The sequence below is a fragment of the Mauremys reevesii genome, linkage group 21 (assembly GCF_016161935.1).
Source record: "Mauremys reevesii isolate NIE-2019 linkage group 21, ASM1616193v1, whole genome shotgun sequence".
NCBI classification, from domain to species: Eukaryota; Metazoa; Chordata; order Testudines; family Geoemydidae; genus Mauremys; species Mauremys reevesii.
Genome location: NC_052643.1, coordinates 12853849 through 12868295, shown reverse-complemented (window position 1 = coordinate 12868295; position 14447 = coordinate 12853849). Strand labels below are relative to the sequence as shown.

General features: G+C 47.4%; 1 protein-coding gene across 9 annotated transcripts in view; it reads left to right on the top strand.

The window, feature by feature from the left end:
• The window catches only part of ACAP3 (ArfGAP with coiled-coil, ankyrin repeat and PH domains 3), a 161358-nt gene extending 148826 nt beyond the window's left edge, over nucleotides 1–12532 (top strand). For all 9 annotated transcript variants that reach the window (XM_039509223.1, XM_039509229.1, XM_039509225.1 and 6 more), the window contains one exon: nucleotides 10165–12532. In XM_039509223.1, the coding sequence (XP_039365157.1) occupies nucleotides 10165–10271 (107 nt within the window). In that variant the 3' untranslated portion in view covers nucleotides 10272–12532. The remainder of the gene's footprint in view (nucleotides 1–10164) is intronic.
• Nucleotides 12533–14447: the final 1915 nt, after the last annotated feature.

Genomic DNA, 14447 nt, shown 5'->3' with positions numbered 1-14447 from the left:
AGATTACCACTGGAGCAGACTCTGGATGGCTTCCCCGCTCCACCCTCCAGTATAAAAACCTATTCTCTCCAGCCCTTCACTGTCCCTTCTCCATCTACACGCCCTCCTGTCGAGCACAGAGATCATGCCAGTGCTCTTTACATAATATGCTATTACCAAGGCTGGATTGTGTAAGTCTTCAGCATTTATGTAATCCTCCTGTCTTCCTGCCCTGTACACTTGGTGGGGCCCACAGTAAACCTCAGGCCACCTGCACTATCCCCTTTAAGCACACAGCGCCTGGTTCTGACACCGTTATGCAATCCATACTCAGGCAGTCCTCCCTCCAAATCCCCCTCTGAGTGAGTGCTGAGTAAAGGCTTTAGGATGCCTATGGTGGTACTTCCTAGAGGCTAAATACTGCAGTCTTTGCTCATGCCATACTCAGGCAAAACGCCCATGGACTTCATGAGTAAAGCCTGCAGGATTGTGCCCTTTGTAGTGAAAAGGTCACTTGTTACCTTTTTAGTACAGAGAAGGGACATTGATATTTAGTCCCTGTAATTCAGGGAACAACTTCCTGGCGACCAGATTCTGATCTAGATCTGGTGTAAATCTGGAGTCACTTCATTTGAAGTCAGTGGAGTGATACCGGATTTACACCAGTATCAATCATGTCTACTGTAGCTAGAAGTGCACACAGTATTGCAGAGCTGGCCTCCTGTGGAGTTGGAATGTTTCCCTTTGATTTGCACTTACAGTGCCCTCTGTTAAGGTTCTTGTTTTCTGTTAAGCGGGGTCTATCGGGTTTGATCCAGCACTTCTCCACTTCCCTCATCCACTTCAGCTTCGGCGTTTTCAGCATAGAACCACTAACGGTATATGGTTCTCTTGGTGCCTGACCTCGTAACCTTTCATTTCTCGCGCACCACACTGTTGCCTTCTCACCTGTCCAAATCACGTTAGGTGTAAACAGCTTCCTCCTGAAAACTGATTGACCTCTTCTATTGCATCACCTTTTCCTTTGACACCTCTGATTGAGTTACAGCCTGAGCGTGCTCCCACTGAGGTCAATGGGAATTTTGCTGTTGACTTCAGGGTGAGTAAGATCAGAAACCTGTTGAGCAAAACCCTGGACTCACAACTCCTTGGTGTGAAATTTTCTGCTTGCTGGTATTGCCATCCGTGAGGATCTGTGATGGTTTAAGAAGCTGCCCCACAGTGAAACTCCCTGGCTGTCCTCAATTTACCAGGAAACTATTATATATATAAAGTGCTGAGCACTCTGCCTTCAGTCCAGCGACACAGGATTCCTCATGTGCTTAAACTTCAGCCTGTACTTCTGTGCTTTGCTAGATTGGGCTCAGAGGAACCAAACAATGTGCAGCTGAATATCTGCTGCTTATCTTGGCTTAGGAACGAGGCAGCTTCTCTGTAATTAAGGCTCGTTGATTACCCCATTTTATGTAGAAAGGCTACATTCTGTCCCATTTTATCTAGAAAGGCTAATCTGCACAAAACATTCGCTCGCCCGCATGTGGTTCCCTTCAAGCCATGTCCTCCTCTAGAAAAAGACAAGATTGAATTAAAACGAGAAAATTTCAGGACACTCCAAAGAGAAAAAGCAACATGTTGATCATTAAACATCCTGCTCTTACTCTGCATTAACGAAACCCAGCCTGGTGGTTGCTGGAAACTTTTTTCCTCATGCGTTTGCCTGTTTATCGGCTCCAATCCGGTTTCTGACTCTGAAGAGGAGTTAGAAATTTGCCTGATCCTTTCTATAAACCAGTGAGATCTGAAGGTGTGGCTTGTCCACTCCAGGCCATTTTATTTCACCGTCAACATTAGTGACTCACGATAACAATACAAATCAATAGTGTACGGTTTGGCACATACAAACTTGGAATCACTCACTGCCCCAGTAAACGTGGTTAAAGAATATGTAAATACTGACACAAAACCCAGTATGTCTGGCAAGACAATTTATCTATTTAAAATGTATCGGTACTTTATTTAGACTCAATGTATAAAGCAACTTTGTGCACTTTTCCTACTTACAGTATTGGGTTTTTTATGTTCTTTTGTTATGGATTTTGTGCTGTCTTTTTTAATCGGTGAAATTGTTAAGTATTTAATTTATTATTGAGATGCCCAGAGGACTAGTGCAATTTTCATTCAATACAGTTTGGCTGTATTTAATGTCAGGATTTTTTTTGTAACATTACTAGGGCCTATTTTTTTAAACTTGACCTTTTTTCCCCCGTCTCCCCACTTCCCTTTCTTTTTTTTCTTTTCCTCTCCTTTTGGCGTGTAAAGAGAATGCAAGGCAGCCGATGCCTCGCAGCTTGAGATAGGGTAGGACACTTAACAAATCCTGCAGTTTCTAAAACAAAATGTTTTTCTCCGGGAAAAAACTATGCCTAAGAGGCATTTATCAATGTTTTCTATGTTTATTTTATTTGGGAGGGGGGGGTGAGAAATGTGTGTGCGCGTGTGGTTCGGGGCTTGGGAGGGAGGGATATTGGGGAAATTGTACATACAGTTTGTTTTTGGCAAAGCAAAGAGCCAGCACGGTTACAGGGGAGTCTAGACATAAAGTCGCCGGGTTATTTTTTTTTTCTCTTTAAATATGGATACATTTCTCTGAGTGTTGTACAATCCTAGCTGAAATTTCTAATGCCAAAATTTCTGTCATCCCTCCTTTATAGCTCTTCTTTTCAAAGAGTTTGTACATTACATACATGACAGTAACGTGGTTGCAACTGCGATTAACATGAACAGATTTGCCTTTGTCTAGAAAGCAACACCCTGGGTATTACCTCAACATAGATGGGCCCAAAAGATTATCTCCAAATTGAAAGATTCTCATGCTTTTGGGGGTGTTTGAGATCTGGGCCAAGCTTTGAATATTTGTTCCAACCATATTATGGGCCAACCCAACAGCCTGGATCCAAATACTTGAATTGGAGGATCCGAATGTTGCATTTTAAGCACATCTTCCGTTCTAGATTGGATGGGTACAAAAGAGTTGCAGATTGAGATTATACTCCCTGTTCAACGTGTGAACAAACTGGCAAATTGCCATCTAAACCAGAGAAACTACCCCTCCCCGCACGCACACACATTATTTGAATATTATTAATCATGATAATCTGAGTCTGTGTGCCTTGCCATTCCTTCCAATAATTCTGTCAAGGGGAGAAATGTTGATGCTTGTAAAGCATGAGATTCCACAAACTGAGACTGCGATGAGCATGAATTTCTCTGACATTTGCAACATCTCAGACTGGCAAATTTGAGTGTTATTTACACACGATGAAAAATTGATACTCCTAAAGAAATGCACTGAGAGGCCTCCAGTAGCCTCAGATTAACGGACACAGCTATTGCCGTCTCCTTCCAGACTGCCAGGAATGCTGTGTGGTGCCATTCTGCTGCAGTCCTGGCTGTTAAACCCCAGGGCATCACTGCTTTCATCCAAAGGCAAAAAAGCATGAACAGACTAAATGTTATATTAAACAACTGATCAGCTGATGACAAACTTGTGTGTGTGTGTGCACGCGCGGAGTGATGTGATGATGAAGGGGTGTGAGCGGAAGGGCACTGGGTGAGGAGGGAGAGGGGGAATGGGAGTTTGAAAGGACAAGAGAAAAAATAAAGAAAGATACCAAAAATACCGAGTGCTGTTTCCATAGGAATGTGATGTGTAACCGTCCAAGCCCTGAAGTCTGCAGCCGCTGCATCACCAGAGTATGGGACTACAGCTCTCAAGCTGAAAGACAAGGAGTCAGTGGGAAGATGGGGCTGTCAGGCGGCCAGATATGTGTGGGAGGGGAAAAGGTAGGGGGCAGTCACTCGGTTCCTAAATGTAGCAGAGTCGTGAATGTCAGTTTGCAGGGCACTAATAGAGCCCATTGGTTTCTAGTGCAGGAGTAGGACAGAGAAGGGTCGGCCAGGCAAGGCGCACGGGGCTGCCCAGATGCGGTCCCAGCTCTTAGCACCTCCCCAGTAGCTTGGGAATTGTTTAGTTTGTACATCCATGTGCTCCAGTAAGGTGCATTTTCGGAAGAACTGGGCAGCTGCCTTCTGCGGCACCGACCCATCTCAGCATCCATCAAACAGCACATGAATGTCAGGGTGTGTCAGTCCTGTGACATGTGACCCCTCTGGGTCAGACCCACGGCCGGAGCCGAGGAAGGATAAATCCCAGGGGGATAAGCTTGGATCAGGGCAAGGTTATGTTAACTGGCTGCCTTGAATGAAGGCCTTCGAGCCATTGGCGAGCAAAGCCCTGACCCGAGACTCCATCACTTCCTACCTAAACAGCCCGGAGAGAAAGCGGAGCTCTCAGCCAAGTCGAAGCGGCTAGATGCGGTTTGTTGACTAGGCTGCGGACACACGAATGGCTGGGCACAAGGGACTTGCTGTAAATACGCTATCGCATATTAACCTCCTTCACTTGCCTGCTTTCCGTACAACTTTGTGACACTTTTTTTTTTTTAATTTCCCCTTTGCCTCTACAATCTGTACTGAGTATAACTATGGAACTGACTATTCTATATGTTAGTATCTTTGTACAATTTTACAGCAGTTGCCATGGTGTCAGCTTTTTCCTCACCCCTTCCACCCTCTATTGTCTCTTGAAACACTGTTAATAAAAATCTCGATAAACTCCTTACCTCCTTCTGCTTTGGTTTGTTTTATTCACGGAGGGGCTCTTGCCTTGTTTTCTGTATTAACCGTAGCTAAGGTATTATCCCCTTTCGACCTGTTACTCTTCCACTGCGACCCACGTGCTGAACTGTGTCCGCAAACAGCATGGAATGGCACATAAATATTCTGCATTTTTTGAGTGGCTGGCTAGGCGTCCATCGCACTATCCTGTGATAACATCATGATTTCAAACAGCTTGAAAGGGACACCGGGTCAAAGGTAGCAGGTTCAAAATATCCCCTACTGTGTCTTTTAAAAAGTACTTATTTAACTTATCCGGCATACGATCAGGCCTGGAAAAGGAGGCCTTGCAACACAGCTAAAATCCTACATTCCCACCCTCAGGCTGAGCACTTGAAAACCACTTTAGTTGCAAGGTAGTTGTCCTTTGCTTACCATCAGATAATCTAATCGCAGGGGCCTTGCTAATCGCAGGTGCCTTTTGGAAGATGTCTCCTACCTCAAGGTTTCCATCAATCTCAGAGCAGCAGAGAAACGCAGAAACTAAGTTGAATTATTAGCTCCACTTTTCTATTTTTTAAATCAGGTTGGGTTTGTGGAATTAAGAGGAGGGATTGGACAGTCAGAACAGTTTAATATGGGAAAGATCATTGCAGTTATCTCACCTGTCCTCATCCCTGGTTGTGTTGCCCCCACCCCTCCAAATGGCAAGGCCATTGCATATAGAAAAGGAAAGATTAGGGGCACTAGCCTAGGACTTTGGAAACCTGCGGTCAAATCCCTGCTCTGCCACAGATTTCTTTTGTGACCTTGGGCAAATCACTTGATCTCTCTGGGCCTCGGTTCCCCATCTGTGCAATGGGGATAACAGCACAGCCCTGCCCTCAAAGGGGTATTGTGAGGATAAATACATTACAGATTGTGAGATACTCAGGTAAAGACTAAGACATTTCTACAATAATGGGGGCCAGATAGGTAGCTGAGATAAAATTAATCTGTGGAACTGGATGCCGCAGGTTATTACTGAAACAGATAACTGAGCAATTTTCAAAAGTATTAGCGATCTATCTGAATAAGAGTACAGCAGGGCTTGAGGGCATGATTCAGCTACTACTAGGGTCAATAGGAGTGTTTCTAGTGACTTCACTGGGAGTCGAATGGGGCTTTATGTGAACAATAACAAAACCTATGAGTTTTCGAGCTTCTTGTTTGATTATACGCGTTGATCACCAACGGAGTGCAATTTCCTACCATGGTATATCAAATTGCATTATGGCAGCTTCACGCCTTCTTCTGATCATTTCATCATTAGCTGTCGGAGACAGGCTACTGGAATAGATGGACCTATGGGGCAGGGTCTTTTCCAACGTGGCAGCCCCTGTGAGCTTAGTGACAGGATGTCTTGACATCTACCTAAAAGTGCTGGAAATCACCACTGCGTGATTCACTTGCAAGTGCTCCGATGATGTAAAAACCTGCAAACTCAAGGGCATTATGGTAGTTCCGTGCCTTCTGCAGATGAATCCAGCTTAGGCTACTGTCAGAGACAGGATCCCGCCCTGCCAGCAACCCCTATGTTAGAAATAACAGCCCGTTCTCTTTCTAAGATATGTACCAGAGGGTGCTCTGATGTGAAGTCACTGCTCCTGGGTTTGCCCCAGGGATACTAGGTAGAGACACCGTCTGTTTCAAGTGAGCAAACCAGGCCTGATTCCCTCCTAGCCTTGCAGCTCCTGTTGCCGTTTACATCTGTGCAAAACGGGTTTGAAAAGCCACCCTCGTCATCTGGCAGCATTTTTACACGTACTTTGCACAAGCATAGATGGTGCGGCACAAAGGTGCGTGGCAGAAGGAAATCTGGCCCAACACTGCACTTGTGAGTGCCAGAAATAGGCAGCGTCAGCTAGTGAAACTCACCCTAAGTGAGTTAGGGAGACTGGACGCTCCTCAGCCAGCTCAGGATTTGCGAGAGTGAATGAACTGTTGCTTTGGGGGGATTTCAGTCTGATTATTTTGGGATCCAAGTGGTTGTAGGATTACTTGCTCATATTCAGTTACCCCTGGACATTGCAAAGAAGGGGGCTCTTCAGTGAGATAGTTATGATTCCCGGGGGGGCCTGCACTGTTCTGAGCCCTGGCAGAGGTAAGGACAGCCTGGGAGCTGTTCTAACTTACACCAGCTGGCTATGGTCCCTCAGGGACCATATGCCAGCTGAGCGTAGCCTGAGAAGTGTGAACTCCAGCCATATCTTCTCCCCATGCCAGTGCAGAGGGGGGCTCGGCAAGGTGGTGAAGGAGCCAGCTTCAATGGCGCTGTGTCAGCTGAGAACTCCCCACGCTGGGGGACTCTCAGCACGTGAAATCTGGCTGCTCAGGTACTAGTGTTAGGCAGATCTAGTGCTGCACAGGTGGTGCAAAGGAGCTGGAAGGGACCTGGGAAACTGGCTCATTGCATCAGCTACTAACTTGTTCGAATCGCTTGTGTTCAGTGTCTCTGAGCATTTGCTGCAATGCTGCCCTTTTCTTAACCTAACAAATAAAGAATAAATGTGAATGCTAGAAAGACACAGAGAGAAGCAGAGAGAGAGAGAGAAAGAGAGAGGGAGAGAGAGGAGCCTGAATTGGATTTCGGTGCCTTTCTGGAATGAACTCTTCATACAGTCCTGCCGAAGGGGTGATACTCTGCAACCCATCCCATCCCTGGCAATACCCTGATCCTGAGGCATTACATCTGGCCAGATGTCTCTCCCCTCATATCTATCTATCTATCTATCTATCTATCTATCACCATAATATTGAGGCGCTGGGGCCTTCCGATGGATATTCTGAATGAAAGTGGATTTGCCCATGAGCGTTATGATTCCCCTGAAGTTGCTTCCATCCATTTTAGCTGCAAGGGCTCGATCAATCCAAAGCCTCCCCTGTTATTGTCACCTGTGCACAGTGCATTAGCACATCCGTTCCGAAAACCGTGACTCCAGCCTCTAAAGAGTGAATCTTTTCTTTTCTTCGTAGGAAAATAGCTCGCTCTTCTATATACTCTGTAAGAAAGGAGGGTGACATCTTTCATTCAGAGAGGGAGCAGGCAGCACACAAGCAAACTCTTCTCCAGGGGTGGGATATACGTAAAAGGCTATCGGTTTGGGGCTCGTCCTAGCCACAATTGGTGCTCACCCAGCTGTTCAAGCCAGTGCAGAGAGTGGAACAACTGCAGCTGGGTCTGGGGACAGTAGCCCTGGAGAGTTGAGGGTAAAAGAGAATGCAGCCCACTCAGTTACCTGGACATCTAGGCCAGCACTGGAGTGACTTCAAGGGGGCTCCGCCGGGTTACACCAGCGATGGATCTGGCCCCTAGATTGTTTCGAGATTTAGCATTTAGCACAGCCCACATGGCTGGTTGGGAACCAGGCACCAGAATACAGGCATTCCCACTTGCACCTGTCAATCAGCGTGAGCGCAAGCCCAGCGAAGGCTTGGTTGGAAACAAGCTCCACATTGTTATTATCATTTGTATGGCAGGAGCAGCAGGAGTCCATTGTGCTAGGGGATGTGCGGACGCATAACGTAACCCCCCTACCCCAGAGAGCTTACGACCTAAGTCCGCAACGATAAAAGAAGAAACTCCATTTGTGGAGTAATGAGTGGGGACTTCATGTTCACACAAGGATTCAGTTTACTCACTGCTGGCCCGTGGCATATGCTCATGCCCGTATCTCCAGCCATCTCTGGGAGAGCAGTTCAGATTACATTGAAAAAGGCCAGAAACCTTGCCACAGGGAACAGAGCTCCATGGGAGAAAGACACGGCCCGGGACCAAGGCTATATTGGTGTCACTCCCGACCTACCAGCACTCAGTGGGAACAGGTCAGCAGACGGCTGCTCCTTGCACGGACTGGGAGGGGAACAGACCCGGGTCCTTGACACATCAGGGCTTCGGTAACATGCGCTGGTTTTGAATCCTGCCTAGAGCTGGAGTGCCTACTCCGAGGAAAGGGGCACCTTCAGCTTGGGCTTTACCTAAGTACAAGCCAAGAGACAGTCCCCCAGGAGACACCTCCTCCCTCCATTTACCCCCCTACAATGGCTGTCTGTGTGCTCTCCCAAGTGCTCGTGCAGGCAGTGGTGCATGCGCCCCTCGGGGGGCCAAGAGGAGCTGATGACCCACCCGCTGGCCAGTGGAGCTGGCCTGGCAAGGAGCGGAGTGCAGCATGGCACCATGCCCAGTGCAGCCCAGTGGCTGGAAGGCACAAGTGAGCCATGCATTAAATAAATGCAATGCAACACCCCTTGCAGGGAGAACGTTGCTCGTGACAAAGCAGCCTGAGTGCACACAGCTCCCTGGCGTGGTGACCGTGTCTGGTGGTCCCACCGGCGGCCTGGGGAGGAGGAAAGGAAGACACACTGGATGCTTCCATCTCGCTGTCTTGGTGAGCGTCGGCTTCCTGCCAGGCAGGTCGCACCGAGCCCTCTTAACTCTGTCTCTGGCACCAACACCCCAGGAAGGAGACAGCGAGGTGGGCCCCCCTGCCCTTGTGTGTTCACATGCTGATGTGGTCACAAGAGGAAGTTAGCTTAGAGGCCTTGTCCTAAACTGAAATAGTCCTTCCCCCCCCTCCCCCCCCGCAGCAGGGACAGCTATGCAAGCACTGGGATTATGAATGGGATGCAGGTATCTAGTGATCTCTGCGGGGCTCATCTGTAGGATCTGCACTGAAGCCTTGCACATGCCAAGGGAGGCGTCATGGCTCTGGGCACTGGTGCTGGGACACCAAGCCTTTCGTGCCTAGGTCAGACATTTCAATCCAGCCCCAGCGTGGCGGTAGCAGAAAGTTGTTGCTCTTTGAAGGCTGTTCTGTGGTCTATGTGCAATGAGATGTTGTTTCCCTCCAGCATGGGTGGACAGGTGTCCCCCTTCCTGATCCTCCGACACTACCCATCATCCGGCCTGGCAGCCAGCAGAGAGGTCAGGAACAACAAGCCAACTACCATCTTATCCGTGGTCCTTGCAGGTCACAGGGAGGTGCAGCGGCAGGGCCCATTGGGGGAAGCTTTCATGGCTGGCTGTGCTGTGCTGGGGAGAAGTATTGGGGTACAGGGCTGCCAGGTTGGCTCCTTAACAAATCTTGCTGGCTCGTGTGCCTGGATACTTAATGAGAAAGCAACGATCAGAGCTGGATGGGGGGGAATCCCAAAGCAAGAGTCGTGATAAAGGGTAGGTCTATCAACATTTAGAAACAAACCAATTCACATGTACAAGGAGTCAGAACATGATCTTGTGGCTAAACAACAGTGCAGGGCTCCTGGGCTCTATTCATGTCTCTGTCAGGGACTTTCCTGTGTGGCTTTGAGCAAGTCACTCAGGCCAAAACTTTCAAGTGTCCTCTAATCCTTTTTTGGGAGGGGGTGCATAGGGCTGGGTTTTCAGAGCTGCTGAGCACCTGTTCCATGCGTCAAAGACGTGCAAAGGAGAATGTTGGGATTAACTTGTCTTGCCCTGTATTTCTGCAGGAGATGCAACATACCTCGACATCTTCCGGGAGTTTTCCCACATGGCATCGAACAACCCTGAAAAACTCAACCGGCGGAGCCTCCACTTCAGCCACTCCTGCAGATAGCCCCTCCCTGCCTCTTCTGAGACCTTCTGCTGGAGAGCCACCTGTGAGCTACCAGAGCTCTGTGAGAGCAGAAAGGGGGAGCGGTTTGGCAAGGCGGAATGGATCTGCTGGGCTCATCTACTGGAGGAAGACCCAGCGATCTGTTCCCTGGCCAAACACACACTTACGGAGCACACAGTGTTTATTCCAGTGCCTGCTTTCGTATCCACATCCCAGACCCATGACCCGTGGTGACATGACTAACCAGCCAGTGTATCCAAACAGGGCTGAACGAACTGCGAAAAGAAAACCCTGCTTCTTTGCAATTCACTCCCTCGGCCCCCGGGCCTCCCTCGGGCCAAATGCTTGCTTAAGTCAATAAGATTTGACCTTCGATTTGTTAATTACTGAAAGGTAGGGGCCACACGTCCCATAACTAAAAATATGGGGTAGCAAAGTGGGGAACCAAACACTGTTTCTGCAGATTAGGTTAATCCCAGCAACGCTGATTTTTGCTGCACCAGGTGTATGGGGCAGGAATGGAGAAACGTTTCGACACAGACACCAGCGAAATGGTTTGCCTGGGGCAGCAGCATAATGGTTCATCTTTTACGTCAACCCGGGGCAAACGTCAGAGGAAGAGCAGTGACTTTCTGCGTTACAGAGGGACGCATTCCGGGGCTGATATTCCTGCTGATTTGGGGTTAGTATTTGAATAGGTTCCTTCTCAGATTTTATCCTTTTTGGTTTAGAAACCCAAACGACACAGAATAACCCATCGAGGACAGAAGTCTAAACATCCCAGAGTTGATACAGTCTGGCAGCCACCTCGGAAACATGGAATATCGGCTGTGAGGCTGCAGCAGACTTTCTGCTGAGGTTGCGCCTGTTCTGGGGACCTAGGGAACCTATGGTTCTGGGGACTTGTGCTGCTGGTGTATTTGGGTTCTGCACAGAGGGATTTTGGGACGTACCCTTGGAGAATAGGATGTGAAGATCCTCTGAGCTCCTTCCTGCCAAATGTAGGAGTGAATGTGGCTTCTGAGCCCTTCCCCTTTGGGAACAGTTCGTGTTAGACTCTATGAAAACCATAAGGGTTTGACTTAAATTGCTACCCTCGGTGTGAATGTTTCTGTCCCAGCAACACAAGTTATCGGAGAGGCAGTAACAAGTACAACCAGCAAAGGATGCTGGGTAATATTATCAGCTGACTGAGGTGTAGCCGTGTGTGGCTAAGGGGTTCGTTTGTCACGGTACCAAACCCAAATCAGAAGATAAACATTTGTGAACTCCACAGGCAATGTATTGTTGGGGCATATTCCACCCTCCGTTATAGAGGGGTAACCCAGGGCACAGGAGAAACCAAAGAGGGGTTCACGATGGAATATTCAGCTGTGCATTTGGTTTCAAACACCTGAATATTGAGGGGTGTGTGCGGTGTTTGGATCCGGGTTGTCAGTACTGGCCTGTCTGGAGTAAAAACTTCAGCATGCAGGGACCTCACTGGAAAAAAACCCACAAATTTTCCAACTGAGCTTGAATGTTCCTGGGCCAACACACTGCCAAAGACGCTGCTGTCTTATGCTGCCGAACCAGATTTGCAAATGAAGTGAGTTTAGCTAGGCTAAGAATGGCACAGCACTAATGGCCTGTTGCACTACTTCACACGGCTGATTTTCCATCGCACCCACAAACTATAATTCACTTTAGGCTGAATGCCACCCACATGCAGCTTCCCAGGCCTTTAGTAGCCATGTGGTTCAACGGATAAAGACCCAAACTGGGATTTAACAGACCTGGATTCTGTTCCTGGCCTGCAGGGTGGCCTATGGCGAATCACTTCAGTTCTGTGTGTGACTCGTATGTTACGTGCCTTGAGACTCTTGGGTGAAAAGTCCTATGTCCTATTATCATCATTATACCATGGGAGCTATGCATGCGGATCTGAAACCAGAACCTGGCCCTTTCCCCCTTGAAGAGTTTTGTAACTCATGCTGACTGTGCTGCTCAGCGCTAGGAGAACAGAGCTCTTTCTGTAAGGCATGGCTTTCATTCCTATTTTTTTACCTGTAATATTATTTCATAGCTATAAAAAGGGTTATGTGTGGACTATACAGGTATAGGCACCATGACATATTAAAGTGTATTGTCAGAATGATGTATATAAACCATGTTTACATGCTGAAATGTAATATATCATATGGCAGAAGAAATGTATTTTTTAAATAAGGGGGAATGGAAAAGTGTCACATGCAAGTGATGCCTATTAATTGAAAGTAAAATATGAGATTTTTGTTTCAAAAACCAGGCTTGTTTCCTCATTCTATCCAGTCTAGGCCTCTGCAAACCAATAGAGCATTTCAGTTGGAGACGGTTTATATAACGTGAGATTTATTAGGCACTCGTTTATGGCTGGAAGTCAGGGGGCCAAATGAATTTTCCTCCGAGGAGATGCAGGGCACCCAATTGTTTTGGGTAGCTGCGCGTTTGATTCAGATTCAGGCAAAGCCTAGCCAGGCCTTTGAAGCCAATGGGAGTTCTGCCATTGACTTCAGTGGAGCCAGACTTTCACCTTGAGATTGTTTCAGTTCCAGCGTCTCCCTGGTTAGTGGTGGGAATAATTGCACATGCTCAGTCGTGAAATGAAAAAGGGCAGATTTCATGGCAAGGCGAAGAGGAGATAGAGTACCAGTCCTGGAGACTGGGAACCACTAGACTCCATGAGAGAACCATGAGCTCCTCGGTCCCTATCCACAGCTGTGACCCTGAATGTTTGCTTTTTTTTGTCTCTGCAACTGTGTTCCCTCTTTGTGGTTGGGAAAGATCTGTGAACATCAAATGATGTGATAGATAGATAGATAGATAGATAGATAGATAGATAGATGGGATGTGTGGGGATGGATAGAGGGGGTGGATGGGGATGGATAGATAGATAGATAGATAGATAGATAGATAGATAGATAGATGGGATGTGTGGGGATGGATAGATAGATAGATGGGATGTGTGGGGATGGATAGATAGATAGATAGATGGGATGTGTGGGGATGGATAGATAGATAGATAGATGGGATGTGTGGGGATGGATAGATAGATAGATAGATAGATAGATAGATAGATAGATAGATAGATGGGATGTGTGGGGATGGATAGAGGGGGTGGATGGGGATGGATAGATAGATAGATAGATAGATAGATAGATAGATGTCTACTAAGAACTGAGACTATAAGCTGTCTTGGGAGCGTCCGTTTGCTGTGGGTTTGTTCAGTATCTAGCACCATGTGGTTCTGGGCCCTGGTTGAGGGTACTCAGTGCTGTTGCAATAACATCAAAGAGCACAAGCTCATTTAACGTAGGTTACCGAACAGGCAACAAATGGGTAACAACTTTATGTGCCTCCTGCCCTGGGCTATTGCTGAACTATTCAGTACCATTTTCTCGTATCTAGTGGAATGACAGAAACAAGGGTGAGGGAGACAAGGTGGGTGAGGCGATATCTGTGAGCGGACCAGCTTGGGTTGGTAGAAGAGACGCTTTTCTGAGTTTGAGTTTCAGGTCCGGAGAAAGTCACCAGAATGTCCAGGCTAAATATGAGATGAAAGAGATTGTTAGTCATAAGGGGTCATTTTCATTTTAAGTGGTCTCCTACTCCATGTGTGAGCCCCTTCTGTTTAGCAATCTGACCCACCTCAGATTTAGCGTGGACGCTCTGGTTCCTCCAGACCTCGGCTCGAAAGCTTGTCCCTTCCTCCAACACAAGTTGGTCCAATCAAGACGTTGCCTCACCTACCTTGTCTCTCTCATATATGGAGACCAACACAGCTACAACAACACTGCAAGAAACAAATGTGGCATTTAAGCAGCACTCAAGCAACCAAGAGACACTAGCAATGTAGCAGTTTACTAGATACATGCTCAGAAACATAAACAATTCCCCCATAATAACACCCCACTCCATCCCACCCCACATATACATCTTACTCTTTTCTGGCCTTAAAATCTCAGTCGGGGTGTCAAAAGTGAAGGGAGGCCTGAGGTGTGACGTTTGGGGCTATCTAGATCCTGGCTACTGGACCTCTCCATTTCTCCAGGACTATTTCTAATGGGTCTTTTTCCTGCACTCCTCCTGTTGCTTTAGCAGAATTGCATAAAAGCACAAACTCCTTCTAAAGAAAAGGCCACTGTAGGCTTATAACTC